Here is a 26,186-nt window from a genome sequence, read left to right as displayed (position 1 = left end):
CAAAACTTCAGCCGGCCTTTGGTGTTGAGCCAGCCAGAGACTCCTTGCTAACACAGACTGATCGTTCTTAAGATCTGACGTGAGGCTTCAGACAGAGGATACGTCCTTGGAGCGCCCTTGTCTCTGGACATCGGGCACTGCACCACCACACCTGGGGAAGCCCCCGAAGGCAGCACCGGAGGCTTTATGCTGGGTGGGGACAGCACCCCAACAGCTGGCGGCAGACCCCCCAGCACACGGGGAACTTGGCCAGCTGAGTGTAAGACTGAGGTCAGGACGAGAAAACATAGGGAAACGCACAAGTCAGTAAATCCAAACTAAGATAACTGGAAAAAAGAGATGAGAAGGAAAACTGAGAGTGAGGGGGAAGCCGAACACATCCCAGGGCTTACACGGACAACTTTAAATCCTTGAATTTCAGGGTCAAATGACTCTTAGGGCTGAAGTCATAGCCTATTTATCTCCCAGCTAATTCATCAAGCTCTCATGCAAGCAGCCATCGAGGACATGCAGATGTAATCTCAGTGAGTAATGCTGCTTTACTTATCTACGTAGGAAAATTTACCCTACACATGCCTCAACAGGTAGTGCCTGGTGCTGAGCCTCGGGGCACAGGGAGATCGCAGCACGTGGTGACCATCACACTGCCCTGCCTCCATGGCCAGAGCTTTGCCTCTCTGCAGAGAACAAAAAATCAAATATTTTTACATTCTGGAAGGCAACTACAACACACGCTACTTTGGCGCTACACCTAGATCCTTTCCATCACTTTTGATGAAGCCTGTAAACCATTTAGAAACAGGATTCCAAGGGCAAGCGGCAGTGCTTCCCGGCAGGTCTGTGCTCTCTTTTAGGGTACAGCATTAATTATAAGGATGGGGATGGTTTTCTTCATTCACTCAGCCCTTGTGGTACATGTGTCGGGGATGCTGTCCCTTCCGGGGCACGTGAATGACTTTCAATAGGCAGTGGGAATGAGGGGGCGGGGGGGATGTGCGGGCAACTTCTTCTTGGAGCTGTTAACTCTGAAACCTAATGGTGGAGCTCACCCGTAAGGCTGGGGGCGGAGCGTGGGGGGCGGAGCGTGAAGGGGAGGGGTCCCGCCCCGCCCCGCCCCTCCACGCTCCGCCCCCCCCCCCCCCGCCCCGCCCCTCGCAGATGGTGCCGGGGCAGCCAATGGGAGCGCAGCCCATCAGCTGACCGGCAGCGCCTACCCAGGTGCGCGCTGGCGGCGGCTCAGAGCGGGCGGTGGGCACCGGGCACTGGCACCGCAGCCTCCCGCCGCCGCTGCCCGCCCCTTAGCGGAGCAAGAGGAGGAAGAGGAAGGGCTCCATCCCTACCCCGTTCTCTAAGGCACCGCCAGCCCGCCCGCGGGGGGAAGCAGCAGCCCATGTGCCGCCCCCCGTAGCCCCCGGGGAGCGGCCGCCGGTAAGTGCCTCCGCCGAGCTCTCCAGGGAGGGAGCCGGATTTGCGGGACCCTCGCGGGGCGTTCCGCACCCCACCGCCACCCCCGGGTGGGGGCGGCCCGGCGAGAGGAAAGTTTGCGGTGGCGGCCGTGCCCCCGGGGGAGACGCTCCCCCCCCGGGCCGCTGCCGGGACGGTCGCGGCGGGGTTCCCCGCCCGGCGGCCATGCCCACCCGCAGCAGGACACCCCCTCCGCAAACGCGGGGGTCGGGGGGCACCGGGCCCCGCACCTGCGGCCGCTGGGGCGGGTGGATGCGGTGTAGCGGCGGCACAGCGGGGGCTGCCGCATCGCCCGCTCCGGCCGCTCCGCTTCCCCCTGCTTTAGTTCTGCTGTCAATCGCGCCTTTTTAAATTATTATTTTTAATTATAATTTTGATTTTTTTTTTTGTGCTGACCGCGTGGCTCGGTCCCCCGGCGGCGGCCGCGTTACCTGCGCGGGGGGGGGGGGGGCGCGGGGCCGCCTGTGCGGCAGCGCTGCCAGCATCCCCCAGCCCGGATTTGCATGCGAATGGGCGCGTATCCCGGCAGATGTCTTGCCTCATCCATTCACACGGGGGAATGTGAAAAGACACGGAGTCTTCAGTGTAACAATAGCCCTTAAGAAAATGGCATAAAGGCGCAGTGTGAGCGGGGCTGCCCGGCACCGGCGGCTCCGCCGCCCTCCCCCGCGGCCCGAGCGGCTGCCGGCGGGGCCACGGGGCCGAGCGGCCGCCCCGCACCTCGGGCACCGCGCTGCGGGGGCACTGCGGCCGCTGGGTGCTGCGCGGCGGGGCTGGGTGCTGCAGGGTTCCTCTGCCCGAGCCGCCTCCGCCGCCCGCGCCCGCAGCGAGGCTTTTTTATCGTTATTTTCATTTCGGAAATCGGTTGCCTAGAAGATGCACGGGGCAGGCGGCGGGGCGGCGCAGCCCCGGGCCCTCCCTGCGCGGGCGCGCAGCGGGACAAAGGGCCCTGCTGGCCTCCCCTTTGTTGGGGGCTGCCGGCTGTCAGGGGCCATTGAGCGCCGGGGGCTCGCCCCCGCCCCGTAAAGCCCCTTAGAGGGCGGGCGAGTGCGCATTGTGCCGGCGGTTCTGTCCTGCCGGGGAGACACAACAGATGTTGGCCTGCTCTTTTACCTCCTTCCCCAAGTTATTTAGTGCTGGTTCGGTGCGTTTTTCCCACTGGGCGATGGAAGGAAAAGTGACAGAATCCAACTCAAAGTACAGAATACTGTCGTGCGAAGGCGAGAGATCACACGCAGGATGCTCACGGATCCATCCTGGAGCTGCACGGTAGCTCCCAAGCTCCTCTCTGTACAAACTAGTTTGTGAACCTTTAAGTCTTTTTCCTTGCAGGCTTAAAAGGATCCCTATAAAACACACTTGGTATTTCTGAGCAAGACTGTAAACCTCAGAATAGTTCAGATGTGCGCAAGGTGATCTCACGGGTGCTTCAAATGCCCAACGTCACGTACCACATTGGTCCCAACCATACTCTGAAGGGTCCTACCAAAGTATATCCAAAAGTCTGACAAGTTGAAATTTAAATTAAAGGACTGACACACTGACAGAAAGAGAGCAGAACCAACGCACACAGCCCCCCTGATGACCAAGTGTTTAGGGGTAGGGTGTTTGCTATGTCAGGTCATAGTGGGGGCTCCTTCCCCTGGCCCAGCCGGGGCGTGCAGTGTCCACACGCCTGCGCTGCAGCCCCCTGCCCTGCCCTGGCCCAGGAGGGTGAGACCCAGGCTTTGCAAGAGCTGAAGTTTAACTTCTGCTGTAAAAGTTAAAGTGTTATCCGAATAAAATTTTATGTAGTCCCTCCCTACAAAATTATATCTCACTGTAGGCATTTTGGACTTTAACAAACCAGTTACTGTGATGACTAGAAAGTATTTTCCATTTACCTAGAACAGACATGAATACTACTACTGATTATTAAAGGAAATAGGTTTTTGTATCAAGTTGTACCAATCGTAAAAGGATAAAAACTTTTCAACATTAACTGTGAAAGACCTTCTTTTAATTGACATGAATAATGCTGAGCGCATCCAAACTTACGCTGCAAAAAGAAACTTCTGTTCAGTCTGGTTCACCAGGGCTCAGACAACTGTGCAGGCGCGGATCCAGCTTGGAGGCTAGGAAGTCCTGGTTTCAAACCAGTCCTATATGCGTTTCATTCCAAATGTGATCGCTGAAATAAGCATTAGTTAAAGCTTTCATCAGCATATCATAAATAAACACTTAGTACCCCTTGGTAGGTGAAGAGCTGCTCCTTGCTGCTGGGACGCGCAGCACAGCGGCAGAGGCGGCAGCCCACGCGGAGGTGATGCTGCAGCCTTTTGTTTTACTTCGATACAGTATCGTGGCACTGCAGAAGCCAGAAAAACTTTTGCTAATCGGCGTGCTGTATTCCTGCTGCATCTGTCTGTCAGCAGGCTGCCGCCGCCAAGGCAGGCGGCAGCCACCAGCTCTTGATTATTTTTTTGTAGGGACACTTAAAGCACCTTGGATGAATCATAACCCCAGTCAAGTATTACTGCTACTGCAGCTTGCGTAGTTTAATATTTACTGAAAAGGTGATTTATTTGCGTTATTGAGTCTACAGCGGTTCTTGTTCTTGCTGTTAGGGATGATATAAACTCCAAGTTAATTTCAACAATATTTTTTTTTTTAATTTCTTGTACAAATTGTTTTGAAGCTATTATTTCTGTTAATGATATCAGTGAGTAAAAAAAGGTTTTTTTTCACTTTGGTAGATGGGTTGGAGCTCTATGCTACATTATTTCTGCCTCTTCTGGATCTGCCACTTCCCCAGGCAAGCACCTTGGAACATGCCTGGTCCCAGGTCGGGCTTTGTGTCAGGCTCAGACTAGGATCAGGCAGCAGAAAAAGGCAAAACCAAAGAAAAAAATAGTTGTGATGTTTATAGAAAGACACTGGTTGTTACCAGCATTTATTTTTTTTTTTTTCAACCAGTAAAGTAGCAAGATGCTGAAAATGTTTACTGAAGAGCCAAACGTTTTCAGAAATAAAAATAATTTTCTTTTATGGCGCATTTTGTAACTATGGAGGTGACTGTTCTTTGAAGCCCTGATTAATATAAATGAGTTGTAATTTTCTGACCAAGCCATCCTAGTTCACATATATTATTCCATTGGCAGACATGTGGTCTCCACAGCTGTCCCCTCATTTGTGTATGAAATGGAAACACTGGTGGCATTTGTAGGTTACCATAGTTACACGAACAATACACGTGTGAGGCTTCATCCTGCCAAGCTCCAGATTTTTTCCTGGCAGACATTTTGCAGACACAGAACTGAAGAAAATCTATGTAAAGTTTTTGGAAGCACATAAATCCGTTTCTCCTCCTCTCTGTTTGTATAATGTTATTTGACAGGGAACCTGCATTTCAGGCTCAGGACAGCTCAGTTCTGCATCTTCTCCCAGTTGGGGAGGCCATTGTGGGAGATGCATGATGCTCCCAGGAATCATAAATTCTAGGCTTCAGTCAAAAGCAGTTAAGTAATTAGCAGGGTCGGGCCTTAAATGCTCTGAGAAATACAAAACACATCTTTCTTAAAAATAACTTTCAGCACAGCAAGGTCTATGCAAAACAGAACATCTGAGTTGCAATAGCTTTTCTCCCAGTTGTGTTACGCGGGTTAGCAATGCCTGTTGGGCTCCTGGGGGAGTGGAGGGGTGGGGAGGAGCCAGCCCCCACCACCCGCTCCATTGGGAGCATCTGCAGAAATCCAGGAAAGGGCACTGAAAAATATTCCCTCGCTCAGTTTTGCTCTGTGGTTACCATGTACCTGCTAGGGGAAGAAAGATGGGCAAGAATAAAGAAAATCACCAAGTTGGCTTAGGAACGGGTTGTGTCAGTATATCATAAAACTAGTAAATAATGGGGTTTCTCTAAGACTCGGAGTGCTTAAATTCGGCATGGAGAACGCAGAAGACTACCTTGATAAGAAACAGTCTACAGAGGGTGTGCTTGAGTTAGTCAATGATTTTTCCAGTCTGATTCTCATCCTGTACCTGTTACTAATGGACTTCGTAAGGTCAGGAACAGAACGTGCCTCCATACGAGTTTAAGAGGTACCGGATTAAAGTTCTTGTCGACCACATTCTCCTATTCATTGCTGCTTAAAGCCCTACAATTTTATTCAAATTTTGTTTTGCTATTTATATGTCATATTTCATTTTCCTACATATGGCACTGAAGGAAAATACTGGGTTGGCCTGTTTTGGATTGGCCTAATTCTTCTCCTGTTGAAGACCGCAGAAGTCTTTGGCATCAGTGGGAAGAGAATTAGTCTCTGCTCTTAAATTCTGCTGCAAAATGTTCTTATAACTTCACCTTCTAATTCATAAGATCATAATGTGGTGCTACAAGCCAGCATTTTCTCAACTTTCCAGCTGGCTGAATCAAAAGAACAGGACCTGGTTTTTACCTGGAGCACAGTTTCTAAAGATCAAGTATTTGAGATGGAGTAGATACCTACTGCTTTTTTCTTCTCTTCTCTTTTCTTTTCAACTTAAAGAACAACAGGGCAAAGCAATTGTAAGTAACGGTCTTGAAATATTTAACAAGGTGCTGTACTGAGAATGCACAGAAGTTATAAAAGTGCCATAGAGAAACAGCTCTTTCCTTTATTTTATTGGCTACTGTGGTCTTGCTACATAACTCTCTCTGCTGAGGTGCCGCCCTTTGGTCCTCGGTGGTGACACAGCCCAGTATTTTCCCCAGGCACTTACCAAACAGAAGCAGTGCCGTTAGTGCCGGAGGCAAAGATTACTGTTGGGGCTGGGGTTCTTTTAGACATTTTAGGGATTAAAACCTTCTTGTTTCCAGGTATTTAATTTAACAAACTCTAGTGGTTCCAGCAATTTCGGCATCTGTCAGCTTTGATTAGAGCAGGAGTCCTGACCGCTTTTTGAAGCCAAGTCCCCTGCAAGGTATCTGGCAGGGTTTGCCTCTCGCTGGTTACTCCGGCGTTACCGAACACCCGTGGGGCTGCTCCCACCAGTGGCTCAACTGGTCCTGGTGTGGTACAGCCTCTCTCCACATCCAGCGGTGCCTGGCCAGGCAGGGGTGGGCAGCACCAGCCCCTGTGCAGGGGGGGGCCTTCTCACAAGGGAAGGGAGTAAAACCCCAGGGGGGTGTTGGGGTGGCTGGGGCTCTGCATGCCGTGGGGCTCCAGGAGCAGGAATAGAGCAGGATCTACCCACCAGCTTGTTCTTACAGCGCTGCGGGTGGGAGCCATCGCTGCCCCATCCCGCTGGCAGCCTGAGTCCCAGCTGGATGGGGCAGCCCCATGTCCCTGGGGACTACCAGCGGGGAGATCGGCATCGTCAGCTGAGAGGCACTTGCTTCACCTACAGGGTCACTTTTGTAGACAAGCAAGGAGGTCTGACAGTCAAGTGCAGGACTGAAAAATGGCACAGCTGGCACTGGGAAGCTGTGTCCAGCACGTCCATTTGATGCTGCTTGTGCACATATTGAATATTATCCTCTAGAAATGCCAAGTTCTGGTTTCACATACACATACTCAGTACCAAAGACAGCAGAAGGTTCAGGCTGACACCAAACCCAGACTCCCCTGTTTTCAATAAACACCCATCAAAGCTGGAGGAACTCCACCGCTGACAATGCAGTTAACCCAGATCTCCATCTCTAGCTGCTGTCTTTGTCCTTTTCACTGCAGTGCTTCACCAGAGGTCATTAGTCCTTATTTTATCAGTCAGGTTTTAAAGATAACATTAATGGTGTGGAGACAACTAGGGGCTGTTTCAGTTCATGGAAAATGTTGTCGGGGTTTCTCCTCCATCCTGGAGTCAGATCTATCGCGTACTCATCAATGCCTGATTTTGTTTCACTTATAACTACTTTTGTACAGTCAATGTAACTCGAGTTGTCAAGCAAAACGCAGCCTGGAGTTTGTCTTTATGTAAAAGCTGGATTCACGCTAAACTCATGACTAACCCCCACCTGCAGCAGCACTACGGTGGGGTGGGGGGCCTCCAGGACATGCACTGCGACGCCAGCCCAGCTCCCAGGCAGCCACAGCTCCCAGGTTTGCATACGGTCCAAAAGGCTTGGTCTACCTGGACTAGCCCAGGATTTCTGTGGGTTTGAGGGCTTGGTTGGCCAGCAACATGGTGAAAGATCAGACTAGCTTCTAAGAAACACATAAAAGTTCAGAGAGAATTCTTGAGCCTGTCCAGAATTTGGTAGAAGAGCATTTTATGGGTGTTTTTTTTTTATAAAATATCAATCAAAGCTTGGATTATCTTTTTGTAATTTGAAAGTGTTTGTCACTGATATAATGAATCCTACATTTTCTGTTATTTCATGCATCATACAATTTATTTGATTAAGCAAGTCCAAAAATACCTAGTAAATGCACACCTTGCTAATGTGCTGCATATAATTACTAGGATGCAGATGAGCTACTGATTGGCCTTGCTAAATGTTTAAATTACAAATGATCCATCACTCTAACAGAAATAGAGTAAATATTGATAGTTACGGAGCTCCACCACTCATAATAGGCATTGCAAAATAACTTATTTTACCCATAGATGAAACCAGTTAAGTGAACCAGCTGCAAAAAGTTTTTAAACAGGTGATTGAAAACAGGTCTTTAAAATGGTTTCATCTATAAGGCAATGAGTAAAACCAGATAAGTGTTCTTTATAAATTCACTGGCAAATGTTTTCCTCTATCCTTCTGCCCACTTCAAGTGAAAGAAGTCCAGGATATACAAATATTACTGTCCCTGAATGAATCAGCTTCATTGGGTAAAGAACTTATCTGTAAAGCATCAATAACTCAACATTTTGAGAGAAATAACTTCTATGTTTTCTGCAATAGGCAGCTATTTTAGTACCTCCAAGATTTGCAAAAACTTATGAAATAAACCTATCCGGGGAAAAACTGCTGACTTTGCCATGACAAGACTGAGGACTGAAGCTAAAGGAACAATTTATAGGTCTCTTCTTAAACATACAAATACATTAAATATGACATATTTTATCTCTCTATCTCATAAACATCTCAAAACAAGATTGTGATCTCTGAGCATGAAACAAAGTCTCAAAATACAGGTGATACTTGAGATAACGAGAAATAGCTAAATGTAGGCTATTAACATTTCCACCATTCTCAGCTGAATGAGCCCTCCTTTCTTGATGACATGGCAGACGACCTGCTCTACGTTCCAAGCAATACTCCTTGAACAATTTTGGAATGAAATACTGATTGAAAGCATATGCTCCATAGAACGTGTATTTTCTCAGGACAGTGTAATGGTACGTTGGGTATCAGTTGTGAACGAAAGAAGGAGGTCTTCAGAAAAAATGGCAAAAAATTTGTGTAGAAGCCCATTTGAAACCACAAAAAGACTTATAACAAAATGCAGGGGACAGCCATGTAATACAGCTATCTAACTGGAGAGAAAATAACTTTTTTTCTTAGATCAGAGTAAAGCCTTAGTTCAGAGTAGTACCAAAACCAAATCTGTGGCCACTTAATGGAATTACTTCCATCCCATCTCGACTTGGTTGAGTTCCAAATCTTTGTCTTGGTGCTGACAGCCTTTGTATTAGATCTCAGCACCTCCTATGATAAATATGTTTATTTTGTTATTGGTATGTTCAGAGTCTTGAGTGAACAGCAAGGTGTTGCTTATATGTAAATACAGCTCAGAAATAGCGGATTTGATCTTGCAAGCATGTAACTCCTAGGGAAAAAAAATAATAAAAGCCTATTTTATTCTAAGGGCTGAAGTCTGTGTAAGCACGTTACATGTATAAACTGTGCAGATACAGAAGTAGGCTAACAGTAAAATACAGTTTAATACTTAACCACTAATAATTGAAAACTAAACACATAGTACAGCCACAAGAAATGGAATTATCAAAGTATAGAGTGTAATGAGGACCAGAAAAAGAACTCTCTTTCTTGCTTGAAGATAAACAGTTGAAGCTACAGATGGCTGGCTTATTACATAGACTTGTGCACGCATGCGTACATACAATTTTTTAATAAGTTCAATGCATTTCCTACAGCCAGTGTTATGATGTTGATTTTATAAATACCTACTGCGATACCGACTCATTTCAGTTTTTATTTATTGGCTACCATTTCTAGCACGGGATTTTTTGGCATCCTTTATGGTAGTAGCAACTACTTACACACCGGGGTCTTTCCCAACTGTGGGGGATCCTGAATGAGTCATAAAACTGGAGTTTGATCTAGAACCGTGTAGGAAGCAAAATAATCACACTGCCAGAAAGCTAGTCAGCAAAAAGAGAGGAAGAGGATTTTTCTGTTGCTTCGTGAAAATCCTCTGGAGTTCTGGCATCCATATTTCTCACGGTTAAAAATATTTCTCATGTGCTCCTTATTTCATTATTATTAATACTTAACCTCCACTAGCCAAGCTGCCTTCGCTCTCAAGAGTAGTTAAAAAAAAAAAACAAAACAGGAAATTCTACTCCAATATCCAACCCAATCTCTTAATGCCCTTGTTCCTCTTCTACAGCTCATTTTCTTTAAAACAAACAAACAGAAACAACACAAAAACATACAAACCAAAAAAAAAAACCCCAACAATTTTCACTTGCACTGTACTGATTTTGAGAGACAGTAAGAAGCAGAGATTATCTGAGTTGCTCTGGTATGAAATCCTCGTGAGGTAGGTGCCCCCATGGCTAAGAAGATGTTCTGATCCTTCCATGTCATTCTGAGATCCCAGATACGCCAAGACTGAATTCTATTTCTTCAAATGTGATTAGAAGACAAAGCAGTGTGTCTCCAGTCTTGGTCCTCTTCCATTCTTCACCCAGCAGATACACTACATGCAAAAAATAGTTGAAACGGGTCTTCCTAAATTAGTTATGCTCCGTAAACTTTAGACACTGTGCAAGCTAAAGCCAATTAGGTTTAAATTCTCTCTGGCATCTAATATATACGGAAGGCGGTGAATGCATTACAGCATGTACAGGTGGAAATGGAATCATTTCTCCTGTGGTTTGTCCCCCATCAGCTGCAGGTATCGCCCTGCATTTCAGTGCAGAAGGGAAGAGCTGCAAGGAAGGTCTCGTGAAACCAGCTCCTAACCTGACAGTGGAAGTTATTTGGTTAGCTGTCCGAAAAGGTGATCTCGTAAAATAATTTTATCTGGTAATTATGTGGAATGAAGATAATAATCACAGACATGATTCTTCTCCGTCAAATGAAATAAAAGCCTTACTACTGCCTTCGTATCAAGCCGGAGTAGACCCTGCGTAGCAGGACATGGAAACTAGAGTCATGGGCAATAAAAGACCAGCCCAAGTTGTCCCAAGATTGATCTATTTTATGATAGTCAACATAGTAAGGAAGTAGATAATAAATTGGGTTTCTAATGTAAGATTATTACTACCGTACAAACTTACCTGGCCTTTCAGGTTTTCAGGGCTTTTGAATGGGTTTATGAGGTGGGGTTTTTTTCTTCTCTAAAGAAAAAGCAAATGAAACTATATAATTTGACAACCCATTGTTTGGAAAGCACTTATTATTCCTGATGTTTCTAATATGACTTGTTAATGGTAATTTGTACAAGATTTTCAAACAGATGACAGAAGCTGGGTTGCAATTCCATGGTTGATTTGATGGGCCATCAATATACAGTAGCTGTACTCTGCACAGTATCTAGCTCCTTCTACTCAAGATCAGTGTATGAATGAAAATAATTTTTCTTTCTCCTGCATATTTACATCAATATTTTAATGAAGAAGTCTTAGGAATATTTACATCAATATTTTAATGAAGAAGTCTTAGGAATAAACCCCAATAAATTACAAATTTTAAAGATTTAATATGCTGTTTCTACAGTGCAGGCATTATGAATAGGATGCTCTTCGCGTTTTTTCTGTGGAGATAAGACTAGTATTTTTCAAAAGAACACAGATAAAGCATGCTAAGGTCATCTTGAAATACAGCAAACCACCTTCTCAACAGAGCTTTCCCTAAAATTAAACACTGACTTTATTTTGACGAAATGTGTGCACAGACAAGAAGACAAAGTAGGCATTATTTGCAAGGAAAAAAAAAGCCCAAACCTTAAATATTACAAAACCCTGAGGATGTGTTTTGAAGCTTTATACCATTATTCACATCCTACAGGCCCTTGGTTTTGTCTTTGCTTTTAGTAACCAGCTCCCATTTTCACTTTTTGGTATGCTCTTTCAGCTGACTCACATCATTTCCAGCTTGACTCTTCTGTATTTTGCTTATTATTGTAAATAGCTTATTTCCTGATGGTATCAGAGACTAAAAACCTCAGTGTAAAAGACTTACTATCAGGCATGTTTCCGCAATATTTTTCTAAATAGAGAGGACTGGACTTACAAATCTGATTCCTGGGAAAGGAGCCCGTTCCATAGGTTAGCTGGAAGTATCCTGGTTATTAAACTCAATGGCCAAGTCCAGTCTCTTTCTCTAGGATGATCAGGGTCACTGATGCTTTTGACTGCAGTAAGCCCCAATTTTAGTGACACAACGCTTCAGACCAGCTTTCGCATTGCGCTTACTCATGTGCTTTAGTGGGTGCACAGACATATTCACCTGGCGCTGCTGAAATGCCTGTCCCTCCTAAAGCACGACCAAGGGTTATTGCTCACCTGTGGCACGGCACCTATAGCTCAGGTCTTCTCTATAGAAAATGGGCAGGTAAAGAACTGCCAAGGCCCTTCTGAAGCTCAAAGCAAGGCAAGGCACTTTGTACCTCCGACACACACGCAGTACCCTTTCCTTAAACTTGTCAAACTGTCTTAACCCGACTGCAATGAACTAAGCCTGAGCTCGTTACGGGCCAGCTCATCTCCAGTGTTGCTTCTACCATGAGTAGCTCTTCAGGCTAGAGCTTTGCCAGGCCAGCCAAGCCAGACTCGTTCAGCATCCCCTCTCTGAACAGGCTCTCCCATTCCCCGGCTGTGGAGCAAGCCTTGTGCTGATCCCCGCCTGAATTCAGTTTTCTCGAGCACCACGTTCTAGCTGAAGCTTCACCAGTTCTTACACCTTGGCACTAATACTGGGTCACTGCAGCATGCCCCAGATTCCTGGGCACAGGTGCTGGGCTGTCTAACCCGCTTCTTCCTGACGTACCTGAATCCAGGACACAGCAGCCCAAGGACAAGTTTTCCCAAACTGACTGATGATGAGGGCTGTTTAGATGGCAGTAGTTTCACAAACGATGATGATGGGGAACAAGAAAGCTGCACGAGTCATTAGCAGAACATTAGCACAACAGACAATTTTCCGAAAGACTAGCTACATTACTTAGGCTCAATATATGAAAATGTTTCTGTGGAGAGATGGGTAGGTACTGCAGATCAGGCTGTTCTTCTGGCTCACAGCAAGTGCAAAATAAATTGCTTGTCTTAGCCCGAGGTAATTTTCTTCATGTATCTGATCCCTCAAACTTTTACCTAGGCACATTTAGCACATGTGGCTGCCAACCAAAACCTGTGCCGATGCTGCTTGCAATATAAAAGAAATTTTGCAAGAATGAACCACTTAACTGTGGAGAGAGAAGATTTTCTGTGGTAGTATCACTGTTTCAAAACAGGCATCCAAATATCCATGTGCAAAATGTGTTGGGGTTTTTTTCCATTAATTTCTAATGGTGATCATTAATACTGTTGTCAAGACAGTGGCAACACTTTGTCTTCATATTACCAAGAAAAAATTGTTTAGTATCTGGGTTTTTTTAGTTGGCAAGTTAGCTATGCACACTTAATGAACAGTAATTTCATGATTGTCCCTTCATGTTCTCCTCTTACTGCATTGTGGACTTAAACGTACTTTTTCTATGGATCACCTGAAAAACGAGACAAACTCTTAAAAGCCATCAGCAAGGCTGTGGTGCCGGCACACACCTCTTTCCACCCCACAGGAAAGCTGAAATGAAGGATCTTCTGCTCCATAATACCAAATATCCACCTTACAGTTCCTTGGGCCAAACAAATTTTCAATATTAAACAGTTTTCACAACCTCCCTGGCAAGGGAACAATGCTTATGTTTTCTGCCCCCAAGAAACACGACCAAGCCCACAGCCCAGGCAGCCAGGGTTTGCTGGCTGGCAGGAACATGGGTTCTTAATGTACTGGGTGCCAAGAGTGCTTTGGAAAATGCATTTATTTAGCCCTTACTAAAATAATTCCCTCCATATCTCCTGTATAAAATTAACCATTATTCCTTTTGATACCAAGTTAACAGCCGTTATGACCGTTGTGGTTTGCTACAGCAGGAAATATGAATTTAATAAATGAGAGGGAAGGCAGAGAATGCTAAAAGCTATCCTTCACCTAAGCTCGGTTTCTCCTGAAAGAAAGTATAATACCCTCTTACTCTTTAGGGAAATTTTTCCTCACCCGGTATTTTTAAAAGAAATTATTAACACATAATTAGAAGTGCCTTCAATCACGTGACCCATATTAAATACCATTTTCAGAAAAAGGAAAAAAAAAAGATTTTGTGATATGATTCTGTCCTAAGGGTGGTTTTGAGGACTGGTATTCTCCCTTACTCCGAAAAGCCTGGAGCCAGCTACCAGGGATGTACTGTATTAGTTTTATGTTAAAAAAATAACAACTTCATACAAAAAGGATCTCAGTGGGCAGAATGCTGAGATGTCTGGCAGAAAAGGGGCAGACACCAGCACTCCAATTCTTCTCAATTCAGTCTCACTGATTCCAGTGAGAGTTGGGAACTTTCCCAGGAGCCGTCCCTGGTTTCTCCACAGGGACTTGGTGATTATTCATTGGCAGCTATTTAGAACTGCATACTGTCATACTGTCACAGGTTTTCTTTTCAAAACCTGGTTGTTCTCCAGCTTATAAAAAAAAATAAAAAATAAAATCCTACATACATCTCTCCTGTCTTGCGTTTATGTGGAAAGATGTGATTATAACTCTAGATAGGGCTTCAGAACCTGAGTAAGAGTCTAACATTGCAGGAGCATAGTCTTGTAGCAAAAAAAATCATGCTATTCCATTCCTTTGGACAGTACCCATCACAGCGGTGTCTGGGACTAGTCCTGCCGATGCTGCCGAGTCTGCTGGGGCGCAGGGACAGCTGTCGGTGACCCTTCGGCAGGGGCAGAGAGCTGGCAGCTGCCTCTTACAAACATGAGAGCTGAGATGGTCAAGCGTATCCTATATAAACAGCAGAACAGAAGCAGCTATTGCTATTTAGTTATATAAAAAACTGCAGTGCGCTTTTTCGCCGATAACGGCTGCCTCTCTGTTTTTTATCAGAGCGACGGATGGGGTTTTATAGCATAAGCAGTAGCTAAAGCAAAAGTCCATGACTTGGGTTTTCCCTCATGTGGTGGCCTCTGGGCTGCCATTCACATAAGCACAGCACTAAAATGGACTGGGGCGTGTGTAGCCCATCAGAATTTACTTCTTGATTACACTTTTTCATTTATAGCTTCATCCAAGCTGCCGTGGGCTGGGGGAGATTGGAGACAGTAATGTGCAGGTCATTTCTAAAGAACATTTTCCAGTTAAAGAAAATTAAATCCATTTGCAGCAGAAAATAGCTAGAGAAGAGAAAGTGTCACTAATAACTTGTAAAATCATATGTTTACAGTGATCATAAACCCAGAACTCTATTCAATAAAACCAGAAATGCCTTCTTACCAAGGATGAGCAATAACTGTAATGTGCAAATAAAAGGATATAAGTATTCAACAAAGCAAGGATCAAATTTGATTATTACTTTTTTCCCCAAAAATCTAGATGTGCTCCAACATATTTTAGAAGCAGCTTTGAAGTCTTTTTCGGGCACTTTAATTTTAAAGTATTACATGATTCATATAACTACATCAGTACTAAAACATCATTAGGGCCCACAGCTTTCTAAGGCGTGGACTTTTCATCTACTTAGAAAAAAGTTATGGGAGAGACTCTGGGGGCTTCACTGCCGGGAGCAGCATCGTCTCTCGTAGTGGCGTGGGGTTTGGTGCAGGCTGCTGACCGCCGTGCCCCGCGGAGCCAGGCTGGACCAGAGGCATCTCCCTGCACAAGGCGGGGTGGCAGCTTGGCACCTCCCGCACATCTTTACCAGCTGAAATCACTGCCTGCATTATTAACAGACAAATACTGTAATTTGAAAAATTTGAAAAATCTGGAATTAAATCAATTAAACTTCAGATGTCATCAGTGTTCCTAGAACTGCCTAGCTTGGGTCAGCAACAGATGTATTGTTATTGAGAGGAGCATTCATTAAAGTCAGCATAACGCAGTTTATGCCAGCCTCCTCGTTGCTCTATGTTAATATATTCCTTACTATTACAGTGCAGCTAGGATTTTTTTTCTAAACGCAGTTAATGACTTATTCAATTCTTCCATCAGTTGAAAGTTACTTGAGAAGGAGTATTTTTCTTGTGTTCTATATCTGTTTCCCACCCTTCAGCATCGTCTCCTCAGCTCTCACTGAAGTCTCAGCTACCGGAGAGAAAAATCTAACTTAACACAGTCAAATGCTTTCTGGCTAACACTCCTGTTCCACTTCCTCCAAAACACAACCACAGAACAAGTAACAGCTTGCCAAAATCAAAATGTTACATGGTGTGTTCTACTTGCAGCACTGTATCATAATAGCAAATAAAATACTGTCATTTCATTTTTAATATGCTGATCAGATTTTGAAGTAAAAGTGTTGTATAAACGGCATTCCTGTCACCACTATTTAGATGACTATTTTAAAACTGTTTTTAAAAGCTGTACTTAGTTTTATTATTTTATATAGCAGTATCTTTTCTGTGCTTTGACTAGATTGAGGCTTCACTACGTTCTAATTGAAAAAGATGCCATTTCCCGCTTTCTGCCATTACAATTTATCACTGTTACATACTCCATCTCAGCCATAGCACAACTTGATTATTTTAGTTACATCAAAAGAAAAAAAACACTTGTTTGAGAAGTCTGAACTGCAATCATTAGAGCATGAGATTTACAGCGTTGCCTCGAATTTCAAGAGGTCTGCTCTTTACAGCCTTATGCAGATCTGTCACATGCCTTGCTTGCACATGCTTTTATTTAATTCCAAGGTCACTGAACACATGCACTAACCTGGTTAACCTTCACTGTGACTTATGGTGTGCTTTATCTGCCAATATCGATGTGCATACAGCTGGGCATGTGAAATGGCCACCACAAGCACTAGCTGGGAGAAAATCACTTCATGCAGCATCACCATCGCCAAAGCAACATACTTGGGAGCTGAAAGACGGGCAGCCAGGGTATTTACTGGCACAGGCCCTAGATTTCAAATTTGTACACATACACACAGAGAAACTCTCAAAGCTGTACCCATGCTTCTTACAACAGCAGTAATACATAAGTTCGCAGGTAACAAACTCTTTCCTGGAGCTTACTTTTTCAATAAAGTGAAAAGGGGAAAGATTTTACTAAGAGCTTAGATTTTGCTTGAGTACGTCGCAACACAACAGATTTTCTGAGGTACTTTGGACCCTGTTGGGTTAATTTAAACATATTTGCATGAATAACTGCAGGCTCAAAAGATGCAAACAGTGTGGTTTACACAGCAATTTCGAGTCGTGGTGAGCAGTTTGCATATGATGCACAGTGTGGTACAAACCACTACAATAAGGACACTACATCCACTTAATCAAATTCACTGTTATTGTTTGGTGCTTAGTGGCATTAAATCTAAGCTGTTATCTGGAACCGATTTGATTAGCTCGGATGGATTTTGGCAAAGGTCACATGCATTTAGCTAGAAACTTATAAACCACTGTCTTCCTGAGCCTAAATTCCACAGACCTGAGCTCCGAGCCTCGGGCACGGCTCTGGCACCCCAATTCCCACCGGCATTACGCTCTGAACACTCGCTGGAGACCTCGCTGTGCTTGCAAGCGCATCCCCCATCCTTAGCATTCCTCAAGCCATTCAAACAAATATTGCAGAGTAAAACTGAAAGGTATCTGAAAGTTTTATGTTCCGATGATTGCATACATTGTTGCAGTCACTCACTTGGGAACTATCAAAGAGCTTTCTCATGTAAATCCCAAGCAGGATAGAGTTCCAAACCCTACATCACCTAACAATACCAGATCAGGATTTTTGTGAGAGATGAATGTTAAAATAATTACTGTTTTCAGATATTTATTCTTTAAGGGATGAAGAAATTAAATAATGTATGAAGTGTATATGAGATGAGCGTAACATATTCCTTAATCTGTTTTCAGGAACGTCTTCAGACACTAATTTGCAGAAGATTCTGGGACATAGAGTTGCAGCTGAGAGTCTTCAGACAATTTCTTGCCTTCTCTGAGCTCAGCAAATTATCCTTCACCTTCTGGATGTCCAATCCTTTCACCTTAACCGCTAAGCTTTACATTTTCTGCCTGACAACAAATCACCCTCTCGGTCTGCTGCCGTTTTAAGGGGCTGGGGAGCTGAACTCAGTAGGTGACCAGCATGGCGAAGGTTAGAGTTGTCTTAACTGTTTGCCAGTTGGTGCTAGAATTGTTAATGAATTCATTAACTGAGTCTTCCATACAGAGTAATGAATGTCCACAGCTTTGTGTATGCGAAATCAGGCCATGGTTTACACCACAGTCAACATACAGGGAAGCCACAACAGTTGACTGCAATGACCTTCGATTAACAAAAATCCCCAGCAACCTTTCCAGTGACACTCAAGTCCTCCTGTTACAAAGCAACAATATTGCAAAGACCACAGACGAACTCCAACAGCTGTTTAATTTAACAGAATTGGATTTTTCACAAAATAACTTCACAAGTATCAAAGATGTGGGGCTCTCAAATCTCACTCAACTTACTACTTTGCACCTGGAGGAAAACCAGATCACAGAGATGACTGACTACTGCTTGCAAGACCTTTGCAATCTTCAGGAGCTATATATAAATCACAACCAGATCAGCAGCATTTCTGCAAATGCCTTCTCTGGCCTGAAGAATCTTTTGAGATTACATCTCAACTCCAACAAATTGAAGGTTATTGACAGCCGCTGGTTTGATTCTACTCCTAACTTAGAGATTCTCATGATCGGTGAAAATCCAGTGATTGGAATACTAGATATGAATTTCAAACCACTCTCAAATTTAAGGAGCCTGGTTTTGGCAGGTATGTATCTCACAGACATTCCTGGCAATGCCTTGGTAGGCTTGGATAGTCTTGAAAGTCTTTCCTTCTATGACAACAAATTGGTAAAAGTTCCTCAGCTTGCACTTGAGAAAGTTCCAAATTTAAAATTCCTGGATCTGAACAAAAATCCGATTCATAAAATCCAAGAAGGTGATTTTAAAAACATGCTCAGATTGAAAGAGCTTGGAATCAATAATATGGGAGAACTCGTTTCTGTTGATAGGTATGCGCTTGACAACCTGCCTGAACTTACAAAGCTTGAAGCCACCAACAACCCAAAGCTGTCTTACATACATCGCCTGGCCTTTCGCAACGTTCCTGCCCTGGAGAGCCTGATGCTGAACAACAACGCCTTGAATGCAGTCTACCAAAAGACAGTGGAATCCCTTCCAAACCTGCGCGAGATCAGTATCCACAGTAACCCGCTCAGGTGCGACTGCGTCATTCACTGGATCAACTCCAACAAAACCAATATCCGTTTCATGGAACCTCTCTCCATGTTTTGCGCTATGCCTCCAGAATACAGAGGACAGCAGGTGAAGGAAGTGTTAATACAGGACTCAAATGAACAGTGTCTTCCAATGATCTCTCATGAGACCTTTCCAAATCACTTAAACTTGGACATCGGCATGACAGTGTTTTTAGATTGTCGGGCCATGGCTGAACCTGAGCCAGAAATTTACTGGGTCACTCCTCTCGGCAATAAAGTGACTGTCGAAAGTCTCTCTGACAAATACAAGCTGAGTAGTGAAGGCACCTTGGAAATCTCCAACATCCAGGTTGAAGACTCCGGGAGATACACCTGTGTTGCGCAAAACATAGAAGGGGCTGACACGAGGGTCGCTACTATCCGGGTGAACGGAACCCTTTTGGATGGGACCCAGGTTCTGAAAATCTATGTTAAGCAAGCCGAATCGCATTCCATCTTAGTTTCTTGGAAAGTTAATTCCAACGTCATGACTTCCAATTTAAAATGGTCATCAGCCACTATGAAGATCGACAACCCTCACATCACGTACACTGCTAGGGTCCCAGTTGACGTACATGAATACAACCTCACGCATCTACAACCATCTACGGATTATGAAGTGTGTCTAACCGTGTCAAACATCCATCAGCAAACACAGAAGTCCTGCGTCAATGTTACAACAAAAACCGCAGCTTTTGCACTAGACATTTCAGACCAAGAAACCAGCACTGCCCTCGCAGCGGTAATGGGATCCATGTTTGCTGTCATCAGCCTTGCCTCCATTTCTGTTTATATTGCAAAAAGATTTAAGAGAAAAAACTACCACCACTCATTGAAAAAATATATGCAAAAGACCTCATCAATCCCACTGAATGAGCTCTACCCTCCACTTATTAATCTCTGGGAAGGTGACAGTGAAAAAGACAAGGATGGTTCTGCAGAGACCAAGCCAACCCAAGTTGACACATCCAGAAGCTATTACATGTGGTAACTCAGAGGATATTTTGCTTCTGGTAGTAAGGAGCACAAAGACTTTTTTGCTTTATTCTGCAAAAACGAGAAGTTGAAGACTTTTGTATTTTTGACTTTGCTAGTTTGTGGCAGAGCGGTGAGGACAGGTGGATATTTCAGAATTTTTTAGTATAGCGTATCGCAATTGTTTGACACAAATGGCAGCTTCACCTAGCTTCCAATTCTTTTTTTATTTTCTTCTTTTTTTTTTTTTAGTTATTGTGCTAAACTTAATGCTGTTCTAACTACAGTGCTGAATAAAATTAATGAGAGGCTGGGGTTGCCCTGTGATTCAAAAGTAGCACAACCCCATTCTTCTGAAGCCATCAGTAGAGTACAGGATCTTGCAAAGCTAACATACAGTTTTGAAACTGCATTGAACTAGGTTTGTAACACTGGTCTAAGGACTCATACTCGGAGAAAAGGAGACCTTGAATGATGTTAGTTGACTGTACCGTAATGTTGTATCAACTGATTTGAATGTTTTTGACTTTGAACAATGAGTTTTCTTTTTTTCTTTTTATTTTTGTAGTAGTTGAAAAGGCTTAGGTAAAGCTAACAGGCAATAGAAATATGTACATCCAATTTTTTAATGTAACAGACTAAATGTTAATTGTTCTCTTATTCTTTTTATTATATTTAGTAGACACTTTTGGAGAATACTAGAGTTTTGTTGTGTTTAAATCACCAACACATGGTGTATAAGGCAGGCAGAGTTATAATAAATTTAGTTTTGTTCTGATTTTTTATTTTAGAAGTTACAATAATGTACTGGGTTTAGATGTCACTAGTTTGACTGGTGATCATGTTTTGACATAAAATATATCCAAAATGTTATATAAAAATATTGTGGGGTTTTTTTTCTTGATGGAATTACGTTTCAACAATGTTCCTTTTTTTTTTTTTTTCCTTTTGTATGCATTTATTTTAATAGCAGTGCTTTCTCTGCACTAGATGTGAAATACTGAAAATCATTTAATCAGAAAAATGTGTTGGTATGGCTTTTGGACTACTTTTGGACTGTAAGTCACATGCAGAATCAAAACTGTTTGGCATAAGGTACCCAGCAAAAATAATGCAGAGTGTGTAACAAAAACATTTTCCTTTTTGTATATTTTCTGTTTATATTTTGAGCTAAGATATAAATGAAGCTGACATTTAGCTGTCATTACGATCAGTTAGGACAAAAAAAACCCCAACTCTGTGCTACCAAACTGAAATAAAACAGTTGAACCCTGGCATATAATTAAAATAAAAAACAACAACAAAACAAAATCCAATCTATTTGGATTAACATTCCTTCAAAAGCAGAAATTAAGATAGCTAAAACTAACAAGAAAGTAGTATGTTTGGGTCCAGTACTGAACTGTATTTTTCACAGGCTTAAAATTAACCAGTACTCTTAAGTATTTTACTGAATTAATCTGGTAAAAGTGCAAAACCTCAGCAAGCAATGGTGTTTCTGTGTGTGCACTGGGTATAATATAAATGCATAATTTATAGTTGAACCTACAGAAGCTTTGTACGTTGTCTTTTCTGAATCCATGGAAGTTCTCTGCAGGGACTGCACACGAGTCATGAGCAGGGTGGGTTTCTGGTGAAGTACGTGGCAACACTTATACTAGATACCTAATCAGTAAGCACAAAATTTTCTACACTGTATGACCATTATCAGTGTGCAATTTTTAAATGTTTTTACATACCAAATATGTTCTTGGTAAGTAAAAGTTAATTGTTAAAATAATGGATGTGCCTGGGTTTTAGGGTTGTTTGAAGTTTTTTAACTCACTAGCTTCTCAACTATATCAAAGACACACACACACACCAGAATTTACAGATAGCTTCAAACTTCTTTTTCCCCTTCAACCAACTGTTTAAAAGTGAAAAAGTTATCACCATAGTTTCACTAATAAGCTGCTTTGGTGTAAAAACTTCAGTACGTCTCTCGGATACATGCCTTGTTGATCTTGCTTTTCAGCGTAAAGCTGAGTGAAGCTATTAATTGCGCGTTTAAATCAAGCACTTATGCAGCTAAAAGCCACCTTTTATATGTTCATTGGATCTCACACACTTTTAATCGTGTGACGATTTGATGTTGGGATTAGGCAAGTGTCTTGATCGTGGAGAAGTAACATGGTGGAAGCATTTATTGGTCACCTTCTCTGTATTTGTTTTTAATGTTAATGGAAAATTTCGTCTTGCCTTCTTCTCCAGAAGAGCTTCAGAGCAATAATTATCATCTCGTCTATGTGCTATTCTAACCTTAAAACTCCTTCTATTATTATAGCAGGCATGGTGAATTAAAACTGAGATCGCTTTTGCGTTGACGATTCACTACTTTTTCCAGAGGAAAGGACACTGAGGACAAGGTTGACAACAAAATTACAGCTTCCAACTCGCATGACATCATAAAACTGTCTTTAGAAAATCATTAATTGAACCGGTGTCAGATGGTGCAGAGCAAGCCCCTCTCTCGATCACCTCCCCGGCCTCCCGCAGCACTCGTACAGCTATACCATAAACACTCGGTAACGCAGGTCACGCGAAGCGCACGGCCCTCCACCCGAGCCTCCCACCCAGCCTGCGGATGAACACATCACCGGGTCCACGGCGCCAGCTCTCCAGCCGCCGTAAGCTCGCCGAGCATGGGGCTGCCGTCCCACAGAGCGTCCCGCTCCTCCTCGCGGCCCCCGCCGCCCCCGTCACACACAGCGCAGAGATCCCTCTGCCCTGGGAACACGCGCGCAGCGGCCCGGCTCTGCTGGTGCAGGCAGAGCAAGCGAGAGCTTTGCTCCGTGTGTGTGGCCAGATTTGTTTTCACCTGGCTGTCTCCTGCACTTGGGGCAGTTTCAGAACCAAGTGCCTGGCAAAAAGGAAGGCGGCAGGGACTCGTGGCCATGGAGGAGGACACAGCAGCACTCAATGGCGTGATCAGCAATTGCCAACAGCAGCTGGGGCTACGGGAGGGAAAGCAATGCTTAACATGCTCCTTTGCACTGGGGAAATAACGGGCCTTTTGTTCCCTGCAGACCTATTTGGCAGTTTTATGTCACTTGTTATCTTTTTAGAGCAATGCTGTTGAACAACAGCAGGAGAAAATGGCCTTATGACAGCCGTGCGCTTCTCCAGGCTGTGCTGATCTGCAGTACTGCAGGGTAGCTGATGCTGCTGGGACTCCGGGAGAGGGATGCAGGTTACCTGAGAACAGCTGAGCAGCAAGAAGCACCTAGTTAATGTGGTATATCCTGCACACACAGCCACCAGTGATCAGTATTTTCAGCCCTGTAATCTGACCCCTTAGGATTCTGTACAGATCCCCCAGAAATTTAAAATTTTGCTAATAAAGGAAAAGCAGCAGCTAAAAGATTAATCACATGTGGCATATAATCTTAGTAATAACCTTCAACCTTGCGCTAGCAATTTTGTGCTTGCAGTTTATTGTAAGCAAAAATAAAAATACTCAGCCTAATTGCCTTCAAAATGTATTTGCATCTGCTATTCACTGAAGACAAAAACACAACCCCTGTTTGCTCAGAATCAGAGACTGAGACTGGCCACTTTAAAAACAGTATGGGAAAAAACACTGTTATCTTTCATTTGGCTAACAGTTTAGAAACGCTGTGTAAAAGTAGGTATTTCATACCCAACTAAACTTCTGCAGTGTTACTTCCACTTGGTTGCCCAATAATAAAGTATTTCAGTCCCCTGAAGAGTAAATAGATCACTCAAGTGTGGTATGCAGCAGTCAAGCTAAATCCACTTTTCATTTCCTCACCTAAATCATAATATCCTATTGGATCAAGAGAGGCTATTTTCAACCATGAACCAAGACTCATACTGGACGTGGTCTTGGAATAAAGTGCACAAACACACGGATGCTTTCACAGAGCTGTGGTCCGCCCTCCAGCCCTGCCTCATGAGCACGTGCTCGGTTAGTTACTGAAAGAAGGTCATGAAGAAAAAAGACCAACAGTTTGGACCATTGGTTTCATAAATGGGTTTAAACAGGGAATAGATCGGCAAATCTGAGATCCAGGGAGAACTGCATGAACTTGCCCTACTGCCACTGACAAGACAGGACATACACTACAAAAGGAGCATCTTTTTGAGTTCAGATTAGGCAACTCCTTTTGCTTTGTGCTGGCAACCTTGAAAACAAGACTCAAGACTGAGGACAAACCACTGCAATGAAATTCCTGAAATTAAGTGGGATGAGCTGCTGGGGGCTACTTCTGCAACATCTCCACCAGAGCCAACGCACCCTGTTATGGGAACAGGACAATGCACTTGGGGCATATCTCTTTCTAATCATCCTGCACAACATCGTGATGGACACGTGCACAATGGGCAAGTTGTGGTGGAAAAGCACATGGGCGTATGGGACCAATGCTGGAGGGAGTCGTTTCACAGTCCACCCAACACACTAGGAGTAGCTGTTTGTCACACTGTGATCCTGTTCCACGACCCATGACCAAAATGCATGCCATGAATTTCTGCTGCAACTGGAATCTGCCTTCTCACGCTCACCGTGCTGACAGCATAGCCGCTGCAGCCCCAGCGCCCACCGCTACGAAAGCCCAGGACTGAAGGGCAACTGAAGGGCAAGGTGAACGTGCTACCACTGAACTTCTTTTTTCAGGAAAACCCAGAGTGCCTGAGCTGGAGATATCAAATGCTGTTACGCATAGCCCTCATTAAAATACTGGCACTGTATCCCTGAAAAAAAAAAAAAAAAAAAAAGACGGTACTGCTACCAAAACCCCTAGGTAACAATTCTTTGCAGTGTCATACAGAAGTGAATGTTTTCTCTTTCCTCTGAACTGTCAACCTTTTAATCTTCTCCTTTTCTGCTCTTTCCAACTATTGCAGTCTTTTGTATTTGAGAACTTATATCCACCCAACTCTCTCGTACGTTTGCTGTGCAGTCAGCCTTTCTCCAGTCTCCTCCTGCCCCATCCCCTTCTGCCATTCAAGGGCAAATCCTCTACAGCCTTGGTCACCACGAGCTCTCGAGATATTACAGTAAAGGACTTTTAATTTGTATTTAACTTTGCAGCTACCCGTTTTCTCCACCAGCCTTTTTCCCTTCACCTAATTCCTGCCGTTTTCCTTTCAGCCGTTTCCCTGCGGAGACCCCAGCGCTGTGGAGGGGTAGGAAGAGGCAGTGAAGGATGCGCCTGCAGCAGGCAGTGCGGGGGGCTGCCCGGCTGCGCCCACTCCGGCTTCCACTTAGCAAACACCCTCCGTGTCTTCCCACATCTCTGCTCCAGTTCTCTGTCTGCCCGCATTCATCAGGTCATTCTGACCCTCTGTTATGTTTTCTACTGGTATTAAAGCAACAAAAGACTGATTTTTTCTTTTTAGTAAGGTAAAGGTGATTTACCGGAAAATTTGTACTATTGTATATTTATGTCAAGTAGACCAAAGGAATGCTGAATCATAATAAAAGCATCACAACAACAGTTTTCGGAATACATGACAATAAATACTTTGGAAAATCTGGAATTGATCGTTAAGTAAAATTTTCAAAAGCAACTAAATGATTTAAGAGCTTACATCTCTTAGTTACGTTAGATTCAAAATGAGATTTTTCTCAAGTGCATCTGGAAGTATTAACTCTCCTTCAATTCTGAGCATCTGTGAAACTTTATAACTTCCCTTCCCCCAAAAAATCACTTGTACATACATACGGGGTGGGGGGGGGTGGGGGGTGGGTGGGGGATGGGATTTAAATCCTGTCACCCTCAGTGGAGTTACTGATTTACAGTGATTTTACTAGACTGTCTACATCTTTAAAAACCGCAATTCCAGGTTTCTGCTCACAACTGGAATAAAAGTTCTTGGCAAATTTTTTAAACGGTAGCTTTTCCTACTGTGGCTGATTCTGCAGGACTTGATTCCAAGCAAGAATTAATGTTATCAGAAAAGATCAGGGTGGGCAACAAAGAGAGATCACTGGAGTATTGACTACTTTCAGTTTTGAACAAGATCATTTTGTGTGAACAACCCCAAAGACCCTGCAGTGTGTTTAAGGACTACGTGCAACCTAGTAATGCAGGTCATTTACAAAT

At 43.9% G+C, this 26,186-nt stretch overlaps 1 protein-coding gene across 1 annotated transcript; it reads left to right on the top strand.

Moving 5' to 3' along the window:
- The first annotated feature begins 1,211 nt into the window (after positions 1-1,211).
- LRRN1 (leucine rich repeat neuronal 1) lies at positions 1,212-22,436 on the top strand. Its single transcript, XM_055806637.1, has 2 exons — positions 1,212-1,428; positions 17,713-22,436. The coding sequence occupies exon 2, from the start codon at positions 17,945-17,947 to the stop codon at positions 20,093-20,095; it is 2,151 nt and encodes a 716-aa protein (XP_055662612.1). The 5' UTR covers positions 1,212-1,428; positions 17,713-17,944; the 3' UTR covers positions 20,096-22,436.
- Positions 22,437-26,186: the final 3,750 nt, after the last annotated feature.

The sequence above is a fragment of the Falco peregrinus genome, chromosome 5 (genome assembly GCF_023634155.1).
Source record: "Falco peregrinus isolate bFalPer1 chromosome 5, bFalPer1.pri, whole genome shotgun sequence".
NCBI classification, from domain to species: Eukaryota; Metazoa; Chordata; class Aves; order Falconiformes; family Falconidae; genus Falco; species Falco peregrinus.
The sequence above is the reverse complement of the archived record's forward strand: the minus strand, read 5'-3'. Positions and strand labels throughout refer to the sequence as shown.